General features: G+C 40.9%; 2 protein-coding genes across 6 annotated transcripts in view; one reads left to right on the plus strand and one right to left on the minus strand.

Annotated features, from left to right (window-relative positions):
- Positions 1 to 21236, minus strand: part of HEATR5A (HEAT repeat containing 5A) — a 127623-nt gene that overhangs the window by 32023 nt on the left and 74364 nt on the right. For 3 of the 5 annotated variants that reach the window (XM_054025149.1, XM_054025150.1, XM_054025148.1), the window contains 7 exons: positions 18327 to 18486; positions 16763 to 16952; positions 10165 to 10334; positions 6758 to 6784; positions 4550 to 4688; positions 2477 to 2656; positions 171 to 407 (listed from right to left, as the gene is read on the minus strand). In XM_054025149.1, coding sequence (XP_053881124.1) covers positions 171 to 407; positions 2477 to 2656; positions 4550 to 4688; positions 6758 to 6784; positions 10165 to 10334; positions 16763 to 16952; positions 18327 to 18486 — 1103 coding nt within the window. The remainder of the gene's footprint in view (positions 1 to 170; positions 408 to 2476; positions 2657 to 4549; positions 4689 to 6757; positions 6785 to 10164; positions 10335 to 16762; positions 16953 to 18326; positions 18487 to 21236) is intronic. The other 2 variants (XM_054025152.1, XM_054025151.1) reach the window with 1 other exon arrangement.
- Positions 12000 to 14208, plus strand: LOC128835596 (uncharacterized). Its single transcript, XM_054025153.1, has 2 exons — positions 12000 to 12701; positions 13692 to 14208. The coding sequence occupies exons 1-2, from the start codon at positions 12125 to 12127 to the stop codon at positions 14165 to 14167; spliced, it is 1053 nt and encodes a 350-aa protein (XP_053881128.1). The 5' UTR covers positions 12000 to 12124; the 3' UTR covers positions 14168 to 14208.

Consider the following 21236-nt stretch of genomic DNA (forward strand, 5'->3'; position numbering starts at 1 on the left):
GTACCTGAATGAATACAGGCTTCTAATCATTTTAATTAAAGGCTGCAATAGAGGTTATGAAGGAATCTATAATGAATTTCACTTAAGTCACCAAATGTTAAAACATAAATGTTAAGTATTCTTTGCATTCTATAAAATTCTCTCGGTATCTCAGTTAGTGTAACACATACCTCTTGAATCCCTTTGTTTCCTTTCCTGAGCCAGCGCTATGTCAAAATGTGCCCTGCCTGCATTTTCACAATGGCTGATAATTTTACAAACACACTCTGCAGCAAAAACTCTAGTGGACCATTTTGGATTAGTGAAAGGGTGGGATCTCTCATCACTTTCAAAGGTTAACACATCATCATCTTCTTTAGTTCCCTCCTCTTCTTGGGTAGTATCCACTGAAGCTACTGAGGTGAAATCTATATTTTTAAAAACACCGAAAAGGGAAGAAACACAACTGATTACTGAAGGAATTCAAACACATTACTGACCTGTAAGTGCTAGCCTTTAACAGCTTAATGGAAAACTGTAGAAAGTATGTGGTGGCTTTTAAGATTCCTGCAGCACCTAATCTCACTAGCCCTCGAAGATGACCAGGCTGCTCCTTCCATGGATTACTTATTTCAGTTAGTACCATAAGGTGGACAATAATTTTGTCTCAAGATATTCTGCAGTCATGGCTTGGTCATGTTACTAGACTCAAGGTAGATTACATGTTACTGAGCTTTAGGGTTAAAGTAGTCCTGATGATATTAGTACGTGTTGGTATCTGCACCAAAAGCTGTTTTATAGGACATGTCTCTATGAAGAAACTAAATATTCCTTATTACTATTACGATTATTCACTTGAAAAGTTACAGCTGACTTTGCAAGATGAACTTTTTAACAAGTTCATCTCTCTCCTCAGAGTCACCACTTCCCACTTCTGTTGGAGAACCTAGAGCTAGAATAAAAAGGCAAATGGACCAAAACTATCTTCTGTTTCTTACATAATCTTTTTGGGACGGCCGAGGTCAAACCCAAGTGTCATTGAGTTATGAATGAAACAAAACAAATCCCAGGAAAGAGTTCAGACACAACAGAAACTATCAGTGTCCCAAATCGCAAGTTGTTCTCTTCATGCACAACTACCCAGAATAAAATAAATCAAAATAAAAGTCAAAATAGTTTAAACCAAAACTGATTCTTTCGAGGGCATAACTTTTACCTGAACCCAATATTTCCCAAGAGTCTCTCTTTGTAGTTCCTCCTCCTCATTTGTTCTCCATTCTTAGAATTCAGTCCTTTCAGAATATTCAGAAGGGTAGCTAGTTCAACCTACTCTGAATGATTCATTTAGAAGCATAGCTCTGCATCATTTCCTCCATTAATAGCAGAGAGCCAATAGCTTAAGGGAATTTTCTTCTGGTTCCCCAAAAGGCCTCACAGCCCCAGTGTTTACTGCATTTTAATTTCTGCTATGAGAATAAATAAAATCTAGGACCAGAGGTAAACCCCAAATTTCTGAACATTAACTATTCCAAACCTCCATGTTGCCAAAAACTCATATCTTGTCCTATATCCAAAATTCAATACTGAAAACCAAAATCTATTATGAAACCTTGTCATAAATTTATTATCAGCCAAGACCTTTATAAAAACAAGGATTGACTTGCTATTGAATTATGGTTGAACATGATTTTTATTGAATGTTCTGAATACCAGAATGCCATTAAAGCATAACAGAAATGTAAAAAAAGATAGCAGATAATTTTTGTATGACTACATTTCAGCAGAACATTTCAAAGACTGCAGGTTTTCAAGATTTTAGTTGCTCTTATTTATTTACTGAGAACAGCCACTAATTAACAAGAAATTGACAACACAGCAGAATCAAGTCCGAAGCAAAAGGGCTTGTCAAGATTAATTTTATATCACACATTTCAGGAAGGAGTCTTGCTATTTTCTCTGTCTATTTAGAACTAACCCAGACTCTACTAACTGTATGGGTGTGGACAATAAATTTCATTATGTACAAGCACAGCTGCATAACATGCACATGACCAATACCACAAGATCCTCAGCATATGTTGCTTTATAGCAACTAAAGATTCATTGAAAAGGAATCCACACACTATACACTAGTATTAATGACTAGTCTGAACCATTATCTCAGATGTTACGATATGTTCCACTCCAAAGTTTGTGGAAATTTGAACTTTGTGGCTCATGCCTTTCATCAAGTAGGATATGACTAGTCATGGAAAGAGTTGCTGTTCACCAGGCCTTTTCAGAATGCAAAAGGCAGTCAGGAAAGATCAAGTAATTTCCCATTCTAGGGGAAAAAGTTCAAGAATCGAACAATTTAAAATAAATAGCAGTAATATACTTTTTCACAATCTGTACACTTCTAAGAGATGAGACTGATTATTTCTCTCCTGTAAAGCAGAGATCATATATGTAGGCCTTGTTTTTATTACATTCCCAGCTAGAATATGTTAGCACTTACCAGCTGAGGCAGCAAGAACATCTTTACAAAGCTTCAACCAGAACGAGAGCTTTTCCACTGCTACTGATGTAAGCATATGGCTTAGGGTCTCTTTGATATCTTGGCATAGTCTTTGATCCAATTCTTTGTCCAGCAAGCTCAGCAATGCTCCCTCCAGGCCAACTTCTCTGATGTTAATGTCTGTTAAGAACACAGTCTATCACCTGCGTGGTATGCATCACAAAATTGCCATAACACATGAGTGCAGAAATTCAGTTACAGTACTTAATAATTACACAAGTCATATATTGCAAACAGAAAATATCTGGTCTTGAAACACTTAAAATGATTGCTTAAAGTTCTAATGCCATGCCATTTGGGTACAAAACCAACTTTAAGATCACCACATTATTCAATATTGCCCCAAATGAACTGCACCCCAGTAATTTTTCTAGCTTTTCCCAGGGTCTTGAAATGGCTGTCCAATGTGAATATGGCTTTGTGTTATATTAAGCTGATTTACTAGAATCAGTGGTGATGTTAATGTTTAGCTTGGTTAAAATCCCTACTCCCATGTTAATGTTTTACTTTCTGAAGAATTCTTCATTGTCTGCTAACCCTTGTTATTAGCTTTTGAATATGTAGCAGGTTATTAAGGTTTTTTTTTTTTTTATGTAATTAGTCATTCAATAGTTTGCTTAGAATTTATTGTAATGATTACAAAAGTACAAGATTGAAAATGGCCTTAGACATCAATAACATTCAGTGAGAGAGTTATGGTGAGGATCTTTATGCAGAAACTCATGCCACCAATACAGCCAGAATGGGGAGGAGCAAAGAGAAGTAGCAGTGATTTCAAGTTGAGGCATTTTTAATTAACTGTAAATTGAGTCCCCGACCAACAGGAAATGCTTCTTCTGACAGCATTCTATTCTACACTGGTTCTCATACTGTGCCCATCCCCTCTTTGATATCTGAACACCTAAAAAAAATGTTAACTTTGAAGTTGCTGACCTAAGACCCTGTTTCAACTTTGAATTTGTCTTGGTAGAGATCATAGGGTATCAAGTTCACAATTTATATTTTAACACTGCTAATGCTAACAGGTTTATATTGATTAGTAGAGTGAAATGTGCTGAACACAAGTAGGGGAATTTAAATAATAAGAGAATTAGGATTTGCTATCCTAAAAAGGCAACATTTATTTTAGTGTGAGGCCCAATGTGGCAGGCCTGATTTTTAGTCAAAATAGGTCCAGAGACTTAACCCAAGGTCAGATAATTGTGTCCTCTCATGCTGTGTGACAGACAAGCATAGAAAGATGAGTACACCGCATACAGTAGTTGCATAAATAAGCTTAAAATGGAGTGGAGGGAAAGAGGATTTTTGCAACTATGTAACTATAGAGATAATCACTTTATTTATTAAGAAATTAATTGATGTGAATAGCTTGTCAGTAGTTGAAAGCCTAAGTATGGTCACCCAGAACACCACACACAGACAAAAGGGAAGGCCTAAGTTTCTTATGGTAACAGAAAGGGGCAAATATGGCCAAGATCCTTGTGGGTTATATAATCCAAAGGCTTCCCCCCACCCTCCCCCAAAAAAACCCCCAAACACTGGATACTTTCCTATACTCTGAGTACATCAGGTTTCTGAAACACTGTCAGTTGAATCAGGACCTGTTCTGATATGCTCCACTTACTGATTCTATCTTCGTTTTCCCATATCTTAGGAGTATGTGAGTAAGTTATTTAAATGAAAATTGAGATTTCGCTCTTTTGGATGGCTTCAGGAGTTGGGGCTTTAAGAACACCACCAAGTATTATGATACTCATGACAAAATTGTGAGGCTTGGCAACATTGCTGTTAGCATTGTTTTATCACTAGGAGATGCCTAAAAAGCTTCAACAAATATAACCACATAAATATCATGTTTTAGTAGAAATAAATATTTTGAGTTAAAGGTTTTTAAAAATGCTACAAAACAAATAATCTGCCATCTCAGTTTAATTTAGAAGGGAGGATGCTTAACAAACCAAGTTCAGCATGAGTCCAGCACTGCATTCTCAAGGCTTAATGGACGTACATTACCTGGAGTGAAGTCTTCTCTGCAGTCTTTAACAAAGGCAACAGCATGTTCTGATACCTCAGCTGCTTCTCTTTGCACTAGCTGACGCAAACAAGCTAGTACTGCTCGTCTCAACAACAAGTAGCAGCTACAGAGATTCACCTGAAATATGCAAACAAAGAGAGTAAGATGGCTCACAACCTCTGTAGTAGCTATCCAATACGGCTGTAGTCCAGCGCTTTCTGATTGATTACTGTTATGAAATAGACTGTGAAGTCCATCACCAAATAACTGTCCTATTTTGCGTACCTTTGTAGATCTAAAATTAAAAGTTTACAATATTGTAAATTCTTTGGTAACCACAGTAATTTTAAAGTTCTCTCAGTGAAATTATCCAACAGAGCCAGTCATATCCGTCTTTCACTGAAGTCAGTGAAAAAACTTCCACTGACTTCAATGGAAGTTGAATCATGATCTAACTGAATGCCTATTTTACTCTTATCCAGAGTACAAAATTACAGTGTGGTATGAAAACTCAGTCCAAATGAACTCCACTCATATCACCATCATAGAGAGCTAGGAGTGATGAAAGAAAATTATGATACAACTAGGGACGGGAAACCACGCTCAAATAATTCCAAGGTCTGTGCATGAAAGTGAGATTATAAGAGAGAGGGCAAAAGAGAATAATAAATGGATGCTGAACAACGTTTCTTTTGAAAATATAATCCAACTAAATTAGGTTGTCGTTGTTTGTTTTAGGGAAGGTCAGGGTTAGGTATGGGCATGTCGTGTGGAGAAAAGTCAGCTCTCCTGAACCATTCTCCAGCAGGGCTGTTTAGAGCATCATTACTTCAACATCACAAGATCAGTTTCTGCTTTTTGTATTGAAAACCAATGCCAACCTAAACATTGTTCCTGGAGCAAGGAAACAACTTTAAAAAATCAAGTCTTGCACCTGAGGTTCTCCCCCCCAAATTTTAAGACTATCCTGAAAGTAATCCACAGATACACTACGCTTGTCAAGTGGCTGGGCAGGGTAACTAGACCAATGTTTATAGAATTTACTGTATAATCCACGTTTAGATTATAACGAGTAAACAACCAAAATGAGCATGTGTCTAAGTATATGGAAGGTAAAGAGGTTATCCTTTACAATTAAGTAACCTTCTACCCTTATGTGTCACCTAAAGGCAGTGGTTTTCAACCTTTTTTTCATTTGCGGACCCCTAAAAAATTTTGAATGGAGGTGCAGACCCCTTGGAAATCTTAGACATAGTCTGTGGAATTCCAAGGGTCTGCAGACCACAGGTTGAAAACCACTGTTCTGTTGTAACGACAACTTTTTGTGGACCGCTTAGACATAGTCTGCGGACCCACAGGGGTCCACGGGTTACAGATTGAAAACCACTGCTCTAAGGTAACTAAAAAAGGACAGAGCTGAGAGTCTGCTGCAGAGAGCCTTTGCTGAGGGGTCATGCTCCTCATTTGTCATTGATAAGCCAACAGTCACTCAAAATGAGATTAAAAATAAAAAAATTAAGGACACAAAGTGATATGGAATCTCAGTTTCATTATATTTAAAACTAATTTGTCTCTCCTGCTTTCGTATGCTTATGCATACGAATCTGCAAAACTCATTATGAATTATACATTTAATAGATACAAAGATTTGCTCTTCATAACAATTCTTTTGTAAAAGAAATGAGTCAATTAGTATCTCTGCAAGATACTTTAACTGAAATTTTAAAGGGTACAATTGAATCTTTAATGCAACACTTATTCAAGCAGGCCACATCTCCTGGAAATCTGGCATGCTTAAAATTGCAGCTCACCAGATAATTTTTATAGGTAAGGACAGAGCACTCAAGTCAGGCTATTGGGAAATTCAAGAGACACATTCTTCATCTCTCTCATTCTCCCACATTTTAAGTAGGGAAAAAGGGAACACACACAATGCAAGCAACACAGAAAAATTAACTTAAACCATTTCTGCATTGGACATGTTAAAGTCAAACAGATGCAAAATTAAGTGCACAAAATGAAACACATGTGCCAGCTGCCAAAGGTTAGAAGGGATTTGGTTAGGGTGATACCAGATGAACATCATTTGACATGCTAAAGATATTTGACTTTACATTAATGGTTAAACAGAGAGAGAGACAGGAGGAAATAAAAAACGCCACTGCAAACTGTTGAAATTTTAGGATTAACAAGGCACAGGGACCTACCAACACAGAATTATCCAACAAGATCTCCTGCACAAAAACAAATGACAAACCAGTCATGACAAAATCAAAATACAGATACCAAAATGATACTCACTACAGCAAGGAAACCATAAAATGTAAATTCAGAATATTAAATTCAGAGTCTTATCTCAAACATTCCACAAAAACCTCGTTTGCTTAGTTCAGATACCTCATCATATAATGTTGAACATCTTTAAAATGTACACCAACAGCCCATAAAACTCGTTGGTTAAAATAAATGTAAAAACAGCTCTTGAAAGTGGTCATTGAAACTATTATATATATTTGTATTTGAACAGGTTTTCTTTTGGGTCCTATAGCTGAAAACCTGAGCATCCACCCCGTGCAACCATCCTATGTATATGAGATATATAAAAAAGAATGTAGTGTGTATCCGTAAAGTTAGCTGTAAAATGAATATTAGTCATCACTAGATACAAAAGGTTATTTCCACAACCAAGTATTTAATTGACAGAACTTGACAGAGAATGTTAAGTACCATGCAGTTAGATGCAAAGCCCTGGGTAAGAAAATCCTCTTTCTAAAGGAAGAAAATTCTAAGATGCTGGTTTTTTTGTTTTGTATTGGGGTAGGAGTGGGGACTAGGGGAGAAGGGGGAAATGAAGATGAAGGTGGGATGCTGATGCTGATGATGTTTTTATATAACTTTTTGTATAAGAAGTCGTTCTCTTTTAATTATTAACTATTTTAAGAACATTCTAAAATAAAGTTTGAACTCATAAATTTTCAATATATTGGCAACAGCCTTGGAAAAATAGGAAAAAAACCCTTCAAATAACTATTGGTAATTACAATTGGTAATTAACATAACCACTCTCAGCAATAGTGTTTTCAGCTCTCTCCTCACTAGTGTGTCTCAATGGACATCAGTAATACAGTGTTTCTCTGACAAGAGCCTCTTTACCTTCCTCCCTGTCTGTTACAAATAACTCCTCAGCACAGAATGGTGGTATTAAAACTAAAATATAATACCACCTAGCTCTTACTTAGCATTTTTCATCTTTAGAGCTTAAAGTGCTTTACAGAAGGTCAGTATCGTCCTTCTTTTACAGATGGGGAAACTAAGGCACAGGGAGAGATACTTGCCCAAACTCACCCAGCAAGCCAGTGGCAGAACTAGGAATTGTACTTATGTCTCCCATGTCCCAAAACAGTGTCTATGCCTCCTATTAAGACAACAAGGCTAATTTTTCAGGCAGACCGCATGCCCTACAAAGTTCTACTGAGTTCACTGAGGCTTCAGCACAGATGCAGGGTCCACCTGCATGGTGATCTCTGCAGGAATGTGGTCTAAATAAGAAAAGTATAAATCAAACCGCACTTATTCATAGTTATGACTGAGAGACCTATTGCCAATTACTAAACTGTATGTATTAGTGTGGAGGGCTTTGATTCTGCAATGAGCTCCTCACAGACAGAAATCTACAACTGCATGGAGTCCCAGATTTCACTGGGACTCTGTGTGGGCACAAGAATCTACCCATGTAAACCTCCTTGTAGGGTTGGGGCCTAAATGAACATGAACACACACACACACACACACACACACACAAATATACTTTGCTTTTTAATTGACAAGTGTAGGTAAGTTTTAATTTATGAAGTATTCCATAATTTACTGTAACAATTTCACAAGTATACTGAAGTATTTTTCTGTAAAAACAATTAAGTCTTTGTAATACAAAACCTCACTACAAACACACTATTATTAAATCTTTGCTGAGAAATCTTTACTGAGAGACCAATTTTTTGTGCAGTTTAGAGAGGTACTACTGTAAACAGCGGTGGACAAGACATTTATTCCATAAATTTGCAAATAGATGGAAATGCTAATGAGTTGACTGATCAAAGGATAGCAACTCCCCAGTCTGGAGTGCTTCCATAAAAGATGAGTGGAAATGCTTTTTAACTAGTGAAGGGAAGATCAAGGATAAAATACAGTGGAAGGGGGAGAAGAAAGAAGAATCCCTAAAGGGTACAATTCTCCCAAAATAAACAAGCTCATGCTCAAACCCAATAGTAATGTGGGGCTCTCTCTGAATCTTGCAGATACATTTCTACGAAAACCTTAAACATATATGGAAGAAATGTGAACTCCATAAGAAATCAGAACGTATGTCTACTAATGATATGCAACAGCTGCTCAGACAAAAGAACACTTAAAAACTCTAAGACAGACAAGGTAGAGATGCAAGAAAAATCCAGAAAATTTACTCTTTTTTTGACTTCTGAGAAAAACTTTTACAGGGAAACCAGCTAATTCATGTATACATAATGAGGGTAGATTAAATCTTTTTAAAACCTTCTCTTGCTACAGTATGTTCTTATGGAAGCAGGCATTTTATTGTGTGGGAAACAGCTTGAGATAGAAGAAGAATAGGCAAAGTAGAATAAATTAATTAGGAAGGTTGTGGAATCTCCATCATTGGGGATTTTTAAGAGCAGGTTAGACAAACACCCGTCAGGGATGGTCTATAATACTTAGTCCTGCTATGAGTGCAAGGAACTGGACTAGATGATCTCTTGAGGTCCCTTCCAGTCCTATGATTCTAGTACAGGATTAAAGAAAAAAATAGAACTAGGACACCCAATACTTGTGCAAGTAGAGTTTGCATTTGGTGCTGTGGACATGACCTTAGTGGAAAACGCGCATTGTTTTGCTTACGAAGAACTGACCAGCCATGTTAGCATTAGGTTGCTTTCTTGGATTTAACTAATTCTGGGGACATGGCAGCTACCATGGCAATTAAAAGGTAATATATAATATTTTACAAATGAGATGACAGACCTGAAAAGTGACATGTTCCCTATCACTCATGCCTGGAAACTGAAGTCAGAGGGGGCAGCTGTCTTGAGTACCAGAACCACAACAACTGCTCACTAGCAGTACAGAACTGACAGGGAAAGTAAACTAATCTAGATTTCTTTAAATTATAATTATATTACTTATACTGAATATTGAGAAGTAATCAGTTACTTCAACAAACCTTAACCTCGCATAAACGAGAAGAAATACTGGCCAGAATTAAGAGGTGGGCAAAACCCAAAACTCATACATTTTGACAACAAAAGTTTGGCTTGTGCAAGAATGGCAGCACGTATTCTCAGTAATGGGTATGCTCTTGGGAGAGATACAGAAGGAAGGAAAATGGATAAATAGAAAGGGGAGAAGAGAGAATGACCTATGAAAGACACAAAACCTCACCCTATTAAAAATGACTGATTACTAAAACACAGTATTAAATTTATTTTAACAACTGATAACTGGCTGGTTTAAAGAAAATTTATTTAAATGTTTTATGTTTCAAGGCAAAGGTTGAAAAATTTAAAAACGGGGAAAAATACATTTTCATAGCTGTACTTACACATAGGCAGCTAACAAGGCTCGACAAGTTGACATGTCGTGGAGCAAACATATGAAGCTGCTGTAAGCAAGAGATGGCTTGAGCCTGAACAAGGCAGTCAGGGTTATCCTGCATCACCGCACAGCCCAGGAGGCAAGAAGTTCTTAAGGCTGAAACTGCAGTATTACTGCCTATAGTTAGAAAAATAGTGTTTTAATACTTCCGACATATTAATTTTCCTTTATTTTTTAAAAAATAGGTACAAATATGAGTAATTATACAAAGCATTCACTCTTAATAAAATGATTCACAAAGGAGTTTCTGCAAGCGATTGAGTCAAATAGAATAATAATCACCATACTTAGCAGTTCTACTGCACCTTTAAACAGACAGTCACAGACAACTTAGTCCTGCCTCAGTGCAGGGGACTGGGCTAGAAGGAAAGGTTCCTTCCTACCTTTCTATGATTCTAACTTTACAAACAAGCAAGAAGGCCTCAAAATACCACTGAGAGGTAGGCAGGCATTATAACCAGTTAACAGAGGGGGACAATAAGGCATAGGGAGGTCAAACAGTGAGTCACTGGTAAACTTAGAAGACCAGACAATTCTTTTCTCTGGCCTCTAGATCCCACTCCCCACTTTTTGGACTACTGGCACACTTATTCAGTAGAACTTTCCATACCAATACAAAAGGTGTGTTTTCTTTTTTAAGATAATATTTCGGGGATGGGGGGGGAGAAGGATTAAGTGATTAATAAAGCCTGGGATTGGCAGGCAGGTAAATGTATCAAGGTAGTACATGCACATCATATGAAGGGCTGGGTGAATTTATCATCAATGACAGAGTACACAAATAATAAATAAAAGGAATACACTTGCAGGTGAGTCAATGGGATGGAAGTGGACTTTGGCACTGAAACAGCTACAGATGCAGGAAACTAAGGCTCTGATCCTATAAGCTGTCATACACAAACCTGCATCCACACAAAGCCCCATGAAAATCAATGAGGTCTGTACACATGAAGCAGTTTGCAGGACCCGGGCCTCAACAGAAGAAATTGATGGTGCCTGATCTGACATTCCCTATTAACCCCCCAGGGGAAGGCCAGATATAATGTATTCCCTGAAGTCTTTTAGTTGCTTTTCCTGTCAAGTCACTGTACCTGCCTTGTTTCCCCAGGCTCCATAGACCTCTGGTGTCGTTGCCCTTTCAAATAATGCTGGAGGTTTGTGTACATGCTATTAGTGTGGCTTTCATATTGCACGTTATCTGATGGGCATCAAAAAGCACTGGATTAACCCCCTTCTGTAGACAAGTCCTAGAATACCTGTATTGAGCTCTGAACTCAATGGGTACTGTGAGTGCAGAGCTCCATGGAAAAAATCAGACCATTTTTATTTAAGTGCCTAAATCTGGATTTTGTTCTCAATTTTTCAGATAAAATTCTCTGTGTCTTGACACTAAGCATAAGAACTTTCAACCCAATGAGAAGCTTTTAGGACTATGTTCTGGCAAGGGTATTTAAAAAAAAAAAAAAAAAAAAAAAAAAGCTCACTGGAAGAGTAATTACTACCATGTCTTGGGCCTGGTCTACACTAGGCGTTTATGTCGAAGTTAGCGCCGTTACATCGAATTAACCCTGCACCCGTCCACACCGCAAAGGTATTTAGTTCGACATAGAGGTCTCTTTAATTCGACTTCTGTACTCCTCCCCGACGAGGGGAGTAGCGCTAAATTCGACATGGCCATGTCGAATTACGCTAGGTGTGGATGGAAATCGACGCTAATAGCTCCGGGAGCTATCCCACAGTGCACCACTCTGTTGACGCTCTGGACAGCAGTACGAGCTCGGATGCTCTGAACTGCCACACAGGAAAAGCCCCGGGAAAATTTGAATTTGAATTCCTTTTCCTGTCTGGCCAGTTTGAATCTCATTTCCTGTCTGGACATCGTGGCGAGCTCAGCAGCACTGGCAACGATGCAGAGCTCTCCAGCAGTGATGGCCGTGCAATCTCAGAATAGAAAGAGGGCCCCAGCATGGACTGATCGGGAAGTCTTGGATCTCATCGCTGTGTGGGGCGATGAGTCCGTGCTTTCCGAGCTGCGATCCAAAAGACGGAATGCAAAGATCTACGAGAAGATCTCTAAAGACATGGCAGAGAGAGGATACAGCCGGGATGTAACGCAGTGCCGCGTGAAAATCAAGGAGCTGAGACAAGGCTACCAGAAGACCAAAGAGGCAAACGGACGCTCCGGATCCCATCCCCAGACATCCCGTTTCTACGAGGCACTGCATTCCATCCTCGGTGCGGCCGCCACCACTACCCCACCAGTGACCGTGGACTCTGAGGATGGGATAGTGTCCACGGCTGGATCCTCGGACATGTTAGCGGACGGGGAAGATGAGGAAGGAGATGAGGAGGACGAGGCAGTCGACAGCGCTCACAACGCTGATTTCCCCGACAGCCAGGATCTCTTCATCACCCTTACAGAGATCCCCTACCAACCCTCCCCAGCCGTTACCCCGGACACAGAATCTGGGGAAGGATCAGCCAGTAAGTGTTGTAAAAATCTAAACATTTATTTGTAACAGAACAGGAATATTAACAATTTAAAAAATGGGTTTCTCATGATTAGTTTGATTAGCTTAACGGTTCAGTCATGGGCAGTGCAACTATTGAAAAAAAATCTAGCAATGTCCGGTTTTGCATGATTGTCCTGCCCAAGCCGCTCTACTGGTTAGTCACTGCTACAGCAGCTACAGTAAAATGCGGTCTATATGTCCGGGGATGGAGCAGAAATCCTCCTGTGACATCTCGAGGAAGCTCTCCTGGAGGTAATTGGAAATCCGCTGCATTAGGTTCTTGGGGAGAGCGGCCTTATTGGGTCCTCCGTAGTAGGACACGTTGCCACGCCACGAGACTATCAAGTACTCTGGAATCATTGCTCTGCACAGCATGGCGGCATACGGCCCTGGTCTTTGCAGGCTTTCCCGGAGCATTCTCTCTTTCTCGCTGTCAGAGATCCTCATGAGGGTGATGTCGCTCATGATGACCTGCTTTGAATGAGGTAGGGGAATGTTAGTGTTGGGACTGCTTTGCCGTTCCTTTACAGAACTGTAACCGCTGGTTTGCAGCCACGCGGTGGAGGCGGGAGAGGGGCAGCCGAAAGGGATCGTTCCCGGGGACAGCCGCGAGGGTGTGGGACAGGAGCAGACTTCCTGCTTGCCGAATTGCTGGCAGCAGGGACTGACATTGATTTCAATGTGAAATGAGGCCATTGCTAATATTAAAGTTTTAAGCTGCCACAAGTCTACGGCTTACCATGTCTGCCTGCAACAGAAATTCCGTTGTCCTGACACGGTTCTCAAATGTGCTGTGCAAGACCCCAGGCACTGAATGCGAAGGCCGAGAATTCGACCTTGTGCTGAGTGCGCATGTGAGAGGTGCTGTGCATGGTCTTGTTAACAGAGAAAGACTATGTTCTTTGTTCACAACTACATTTATCTTTCTGAGGAATTCACTCCCTTTTTCCCATTCCCACAGCCCCATCTGCGACTGTCTCACAACCTAGCCTGTCATCACACTCCCAGAGGCTAGCGCGGATTAGGCATAAGAAGAAGAGGACACGGGAGGACATGTTCTCGGAGCTTATAGCCTGCTCCAGAGCCCAGGCAGCACAGCAGACCCAGTGGCGGGAGAACTTGACCCGAATGCACCAAGCCAACATGGATCGGGAGGAGAGGTGGCGTCAGGAAGACCAGCAGGCGACTCAAACCCTGCTTGGACTAATGAGGGAGCAAACGGACACGCTCCGGCGCCTTGTGGATGTTCTGCAGGAACGGAGGCAGGAGGACAGAGCCCCGCTGCAGTCCATCTCTAACCGCCCTCCCCCGCCACCAAGTCCCATACTCCCCTCACCCAAAGTGCACAGAAGGAGAGGCGGCAGAGTCCCTGCTAACTCTCACTCCACCCCTGCAGAGAGCTCGAGCAGCAGAAGGCTCTCATTCCCCAAAATTTGACAAGTTCTTTCCTTCCCGCCTGACACAAGCCCCCGTCCAAGTTTCACTTTCCCAGTTCCATGTTTGGTTGATAATAAAAAATACGTTTCTGTTAACTACTGTTTCCATCATGTTCTTTTGCAGGAGGGGGGGATAGGGGGTTGGTAATTCGACAGGACAGTCACCTTTGGCAGGGTATATAGTCGGGGGCAGGCACAGCAGCAGGGCACATACATAGTGCAGTGATGCAGTGACTAGTTACCCTGGTTAGTCTGGGAGGTTGTTTTCATGTTATGTGGTGGGGGGTGGGTTGCTCTGTGACTTTGTGGCAGGGGAGGGCAGTTACAGATCTTAAGCGGCGGTCCTTAGGCAGGATCACAGAGCCACACAGCAGGGGATCTGTAACCGTCCTCCCCCTGCCACAAAGTCACATAGACCCCCCCATACACACAGTCCCTATCAGGAGGGGTGACAGGCTCCGTTGAAACAACCATCCCACCGCAGCGGAGCCTGTCAATCCTTGAGTTTAGAAGCTGCATTCGCGCCACTACAGTACACCCGCTCCGCACCACAGTCTGCGTCCCAGTTTTAAAAAATTCCCGCGAATACAGTATTAAAGAAAACGGTGTGCTTTAACAAAGTAGAACTATTTTTATTTTGAAATGTGTGTTGGAAGTGGGGTGAAGGGGGTATGTAACTGGATAGGATAGTCAACATTAACTGGGCAAAGAAATGGGGGCAGGTTTAGCTTCTCAATACACAAACTTTAAAGTCACAGGTTACCCTGCTCACTCAGGAACTTTGCTTTCAAAGCCTCCCGGATGCACAGCGCTTCCCGCTGGTCTCTTCTAATCGCCCGGCTGTCTGGCTGTGAGTAATCAGCAGCCAGGCTATTTTCCTCAACCTCCCACCCCGCCATAAAGGTCTCCCCCTTGCTCTCACAGAGATTGTGGAGCACACAGCAAGCTGCAATAACAATGGGGATATTGGTTTCGCTGAGATCACAGCGAGTCAGTAAGCTTCTCCATCTCCCCTTGAGACGGCCAAAAGCACACTCCACCACCATTCTGCACTTGCTCAGCCGGTAGTTGAAGAGTTCTTTTTCAGTGTCCAGGGCGCCAGTATAGGGCTTCATGAGCCAGGGCATTAGCGGGTAGGCTGGGTCCCCGAGGATGACTATAGGCATCTCCACATCCCCAAGAGTTATTTTGTGGTCCGGGAAGTAAATACCTTGCTGCAGCCGTCTAAACAGACCAGAGTTCCTGAAAACACGAGCATCATGAACCTTGCCCGGCCATCCCACGTAGATGTTGGTAAAACGTCCCCTGTGGTCCACCAGTGCTTGCAGCACCATGGAAAAGTAGCCCTTTCTGTTAATGTACTGGCTGGCCTGGTGTTCCGGTGCCAGGATAGGGATGTGAGTTCCATCTATGGCCCCACCGCAGTTTGGGAATCCCATCGCTGCGAAGCCATCTATGATCGCCTCCACGTTTCCCAGGGTCACTACCTTTGGCAGCAGTACATCAACGATTGCCTTGGCTACTTGCATCACAACAACCCCCACGGTAGATTTGCCCACCCCAAACTGGTTCGCGACTGACCGGTAGCTGTCTGGCGTTGCAAGCTTCCACAGGGCTATGGCCACTCGCTTCTGGACAGTCAGGGCTGCTCGCATCCGGGTGTCATTGCGCTTCAGGGCAGGGGACAGCAACTCACAAAGTTCCAGGAAAGTTCCCTTCCGCATGCGAAAGTTTCGCAGCCACTGGGATTCATCCCAGACCTGCAGCACTATGCGGTCCCACCACTCAGTGCTTGTTTCCCGTGCCCAGAATCTCCTTTCCACGGCATCAACATGACCCATTGCCACCGTGATGTTCTCGGCGCTGGGTCCCCTGCTTTCTGAGAGGTCTGTGCTACTCTCAGACTTCAGGCCATCACCGCGTTGACGTAGCCTCCTCGCCTGACTTTTCTGCATCTGCCTCAGGGAAAGGTGTATGATAAGTTGCGAGGCGTTGAGAGCGGCCACAACTGCAGTGATGGTTGCAGCAGGCTCCATGCTCGCAGTGCTGTGGCGTCCGCGCTGTCACTGACTAGAAAAGTGCGCGAACTGATTTCCCGCCGGCGCTTTCAGGGAGGGAGGGCGGGAGTGATGGACGGATGACGACAGTTACCCAAAAGCACCCTGGACACCTTTTTTTTACCCAGAAGGCATTTGCGGCTCCACCCAGAATTCCAATGGGCAGCGGGGACTCCGGGAACTGTGGGATAGCTGACCACAGTGCACCACTTCCAATGTCGACGCTTTCCCCGTTAGTGTGGACTCACAAAGTCGAATTACTGTCCTTAGTGTGGACACACACGTTCGACTTTGCAATATCGATTCCAAAAATTCGATTTAAGTAAAATCGAACTACTCTCGTAGTGTAGACAAGGCCTTGGCCCCATAAAGGCATAGCCTATGAAAAACTACTTCACAGTTCATTTACAAGAAAAACTGTCTGAATGATTCCTGAAAGTTCCTAGAACACATTCACTGTTTGTCTGTAATGTTTCAACTTATGTTTAAGTGTTCTAATTACCAAATCAAACAAACATGACAATATTGTTTATGCATACCTTGCAACTCTGGCCCCAACGTAGTGATAAGTGCATTTAAACAGCGACCAAGGCTCTGGTGAACTTCAGCATAAGCAGGAGGCACAGTCAACAACAACATGACAACAAGAGATAGAGTAGGTTCCACATGCACATGATACAGAGGGCCAGCTGAATCTATTATCAGTGACAGAGAGTGCAGTGCCCAAGTCTGTAAAATAAAAGATGTAGGCACGTCACACCTATATGTAATAAAATAAACCTAAGAGCTGTTTTGTGAAGTCTGTGATTAAAATAAAAATTAATACATGGGTACAACTAGTGCTCTGAAGTGGGAAGGGAGTGGATGGATGAAGATGCTACAAACAATTTGTTCTTTGTAACAAAATATCTGGAAACTGTGGCTCTTCTTTGATAAATATTGTAAGGAAAATTCTACATTTTGGAGTGGCACAACTGGTTAACACTGTCATGATTAGTACCCAAAAACCTCAATGACAACTGATTTCTTAGATGAAGTGTAATGTTAGTCCCCCACTAAGTGCTCTAACTTGCAGATATAAATTTTTTTTCTTCATTGTTTCATGAGCGAGGATGATGGAATTACAGCAAGTATGAAGGCAGAACTGCTGAAGAGTATTTTAATTACATAAGGGCTTGTGTACACTTACCGGGGAACTGACGCATGGTGATCGATGCATCAGCGGTCGATTTAGCGGGTCTAGTGAAGACCCGCTAAATCAACCGCAGATCGATCTTCCGTTGACTCCTGTACTCCACCAGATCGAGAAGTGTAAGGGAAGTGGACGGGAGAGCATCTCCCACTGACATGGCATACTGCGGGGTCCACACTAAGTAGACCTAAGCTATGTCGATTTCAGCTACGCAATTCACGTAACTCCAATTGCGTAGCTTAGATCGACTTTTCCCTTTAGTGTAGACAAGGCCTTAATCTCAGTCACTTTGCCCTACATTGAAACCCATTACATGTTAATTTTGTAGTGATCCTCTATGTATGGAAGATAGTAGATAGAGGTGATAAATTTAAGCCTACTATTCAGTCTATTTAAAAGGGCATGTAGGGGGTTTTATCACCCCTTACTTAAACTTTAAGGAGTTTTGATGTATACCCCTTTTTATTTCAACGTGTGATTAAAATATCCTTCCCAGATATGGGAAGTGTTATCTCAGGAAGAACCATGTGACTTCATCTTCACAATGATTTGACTCATGCAAACAAGCTTTCTACTGACCAAGCTGGTCTTTGTAGCTAGTGCAGCACATTAGCTACAAGCTATTTACTACATCATCTTTATAAAAGAAAAGTGCTAGGAAACAGACAGATTTGCAGACACAAAAAATGATATACAGATGAAAAGAAAAAGCAGGCACTATCTAATTAAGTAAGATTCAGGTGAATGTACATCAAATTCAAAACAATAGTATGAATTCAGGAATTCTGCTGAAGGAATTGTTGTCTAATCTCCTCTTACATGTAGGAAGAACTTTTACTCCCAAAAAACAATTGGTTCTGTTTTAATATCTATAGAGAGGGCAAATATTTTGAATTATGTGACAAAAGTACCTGTACATCAGGAGAAGTACTGTCCTGAGATAAGGTATAAAGGATTCCAACACATGCATTCAGGTGCTGAGTAGAGCCTATTCCTCCTAAATATCTATACAGTGATCCCAGAGCCAAAGAATGTCCTGTTCTTGACACCACATCCCTAGCAGATTTCAGCCTGTTAATTTCAAGGAGAAAAAAAGTTGTTAGAATATGTGACTACAATAGCTGATACTGCCAGGTAATCTTTATACATAGTAGATTTCAGTGCTTTGGTTGCAGAATGCAATCAGCAAAAGATTTTGTTAATCATTATGTTGCCTGAATATGTAAAGACACTTTAGTACTACTTATCTCCTACACAAGAGTCGCACCAAAATAACAAAGGGGCATTTCTCAATTTAAACAGAGGGTTGTGAAAAACTGGTACTAGCTAGGATATGCTGACAATCTTAATTCTGCCTGTTGAGCCTAGAAACAGTAACATACAAGACAGTTTTCTGTGGGAGAAAAACTCACTAAAGAAAAAAAAAAACTACAAAAGATTTATTAAATTTAGGACAAAACACACTATCTGATTTACTTCATAATCATGTTATTTCTTCAAACATGACAAAAGCAGAAACATTGTCCAAACTAAGAAGATTGCAAATTTCTAAGCTTAAAAAAAAAAAAAAAAAAGAGTACAATAGCAAGACCTCATTCTACTCCCTAGACAGGATTACCACTCTTTTGTACGTGCAGTTAGGCAGTGACACCCTTTTACCAACTTAATGCTTTTCAACATTTAGCCTATTACAAAGTTTCAACCAAACCAATCCAATCCAATCTTCTTGACACACACTCAGCTGATATTGAACTGGCTGGGCAGGATTTTGATGCAACTGTGATGCAATCTCTTCTGTAAATACAGGACAGATCAAATTAATCTGGATCTTAAATTTTACATTCTAAAAGAGAAGGAACAAATTCAGGATTATGTTTCAGTCTCTTTTTCCTGCTCTGAATTCAGCTTGAAAACTAATGATACTCAGACCTCAGTTTTTCAGGAGCCATATTAGTGATCAACATTACTCAAAAGAGCCACAGTAGTGCGATCTATGAACATAAGAATGGCCATACTGGGTCAAACCAAAGGTCCATCAAGCCCAGTATCCTGTCCTCGGACAGTGGCCAATGGCTGGTGCCCCAAAGGAATGAGCAGACAGGTTATCATGAAGTGATCCATGCCCTGTCACCCAATCCCAGCATCTGGTAAACAGAGGCTAGGGACACCATTCCTACCCATCCTGACAAATAGCCATTGATGGACCTATCTTCCATGAATCTATCTAGCTCCCTTTTGAACCCTGTTATAGTATTGGCCTTCACAACACCCTCTGGCAAGGAGTTCCATAGGTTGACAGTGTGTTGCGTGAAAAAATACCTTCTTGTGTTTGTTTTAAACCTGCTATCTATTCATTTCATTTGGTGGCCACTTGCTCTTGTATTATGAGAAGCAGTAAATAACACTTCCTTATTTACTTTCTCCACACCAGTCATGATTTTATAGACCTCTATCATATCCTCTCTTAGTCGCCTCTTTTCCAAGCTGAAATGTCCCAGTCTTATTAATCTCTCCTCATATGGAAGCCGTTCTATACCCTACTATAAAGCATCCTGATTGGTTAATTAAATTACAGTGTTTTAATATCATTGCCTGTTGGGTTCACTCCCTCTGGGGCACCTGGCATTGGCCACTGTCGGTAGACAGGATGCTGGGCTAGATGGACCTTTAGTCTGACCCAGTACGGCCATTCTTATGTTTTTAATATCATATGCTGAAAAGAGCCACAGTCTGAGTATCCATGCTGCAAACTCTGTACTTGGAATCAGTGATGTTAGCTAAGTTTCATAGCTTCTCTGAATCACTTTTTTCAATCACTTTTTTTTCCCTTATGTGGTTCCATTTGATTGTTGTTAATTATCTAGCCAGATTTCCAGTTTGAGACTGTGTCAATGGTATCATCAGACTGTAGTCTGCTGAGTCACTAAAAAGTTCCTTCAAGTGTTTTCCAGCCAACCAACTTCCCAAATGTGCTTTAACATTTTGTTAGGCATTACTTTTTAAACCAGAAAATTTTAAATAGTACGCTGAATGCCCGCCCATACATTAGAAGTTTAGGATGACTGCATCTGAAAAGTTATCTTCTACATATTTGTTGTTTGAACAAATGGAAGAGACCTAATTTGTCATATTTTTCTTTATACATTAGATGGCACCTTCAACAGCCGGCTACCACATTCTGTGGTTTTCTTTTTGGACAAAGAACCAATGTGCCTTGTGTGGGCGCTTGAAGCTATTATCAAGTCATTTTTCATATATGACTGACAAACCTCTATTTTTATTTCTTCAAATGCAGTATCTAGCAATGCATGCAGAAGTTCAGAATCTTTCAGGAAATTATATGCAGGGTGAAATGCTTCCATTGTTCCTTTAAATTCTCATTTTGCGCTACACTGTAAGTGATACCAGTAGCACAAAACAGTATTAAAACAAGTGCAATTTTTTGGCATGATCACACCTTGATTTTTGCCATTTTTAGATGTACACAGATTGCTCCTGAATTACACTGTTGAAGAGCTGCTGGAAGGCCTGGAATAGGGACTAAAATAGTCATCACTGCTGCATTTTAACAATAAAAGTCGCATAAAATTGTCTCACTTGCCAAACTCAACGTTCTGCTCTTATTACTCTAATAAAATTTAATTTGATGTCCAAATAAACACAGAAACCTGTTTTCAGCATTTTGAAATGAGAAAAAATTCTTTCCATCTTGCTCCTCAACAAATTGGTTTACATGTTAGCGTAGAAGAATTATCTGCTTTCATAACTTCACTCCTTTCAATTGTTGTTTCCTTCTATTTGAGGCATATTGTCTCCAATAA

The sequence above is a fragment of the Malaclemys terrapin genome, chromosome 4 (assembly GCF_027887155.1).
Source record: "Malaclemys terrapin pileata isolate rMalTer1 chromosome 4, rMalTer1.hap1, whole genome shotgun sequence".
NCBI classification, from domain to species: Eukaryota; Metazoa; Chordata; order Testudines; family Emydidae; genus Malaclemys; species Malaclemys terrapin.

Bases quoted from the DNA above. Each gene is read 5' to 3' on its own strand.
- LOC128835596 (XM_054025153.1), top strand. From the start codon at position 12,125: ATGCAGAGCTCTCCAGCAGTGATGGCCGTGCAATCTCAGAATAGAAAG. The intron at 12,702-13,691 runs GTAAGTGTTGTA...CCATTCCCACAG, and splicing joins ATCTGGGGAAGGATCAGCCA to CCCCATCTGCGACTGTCTCA.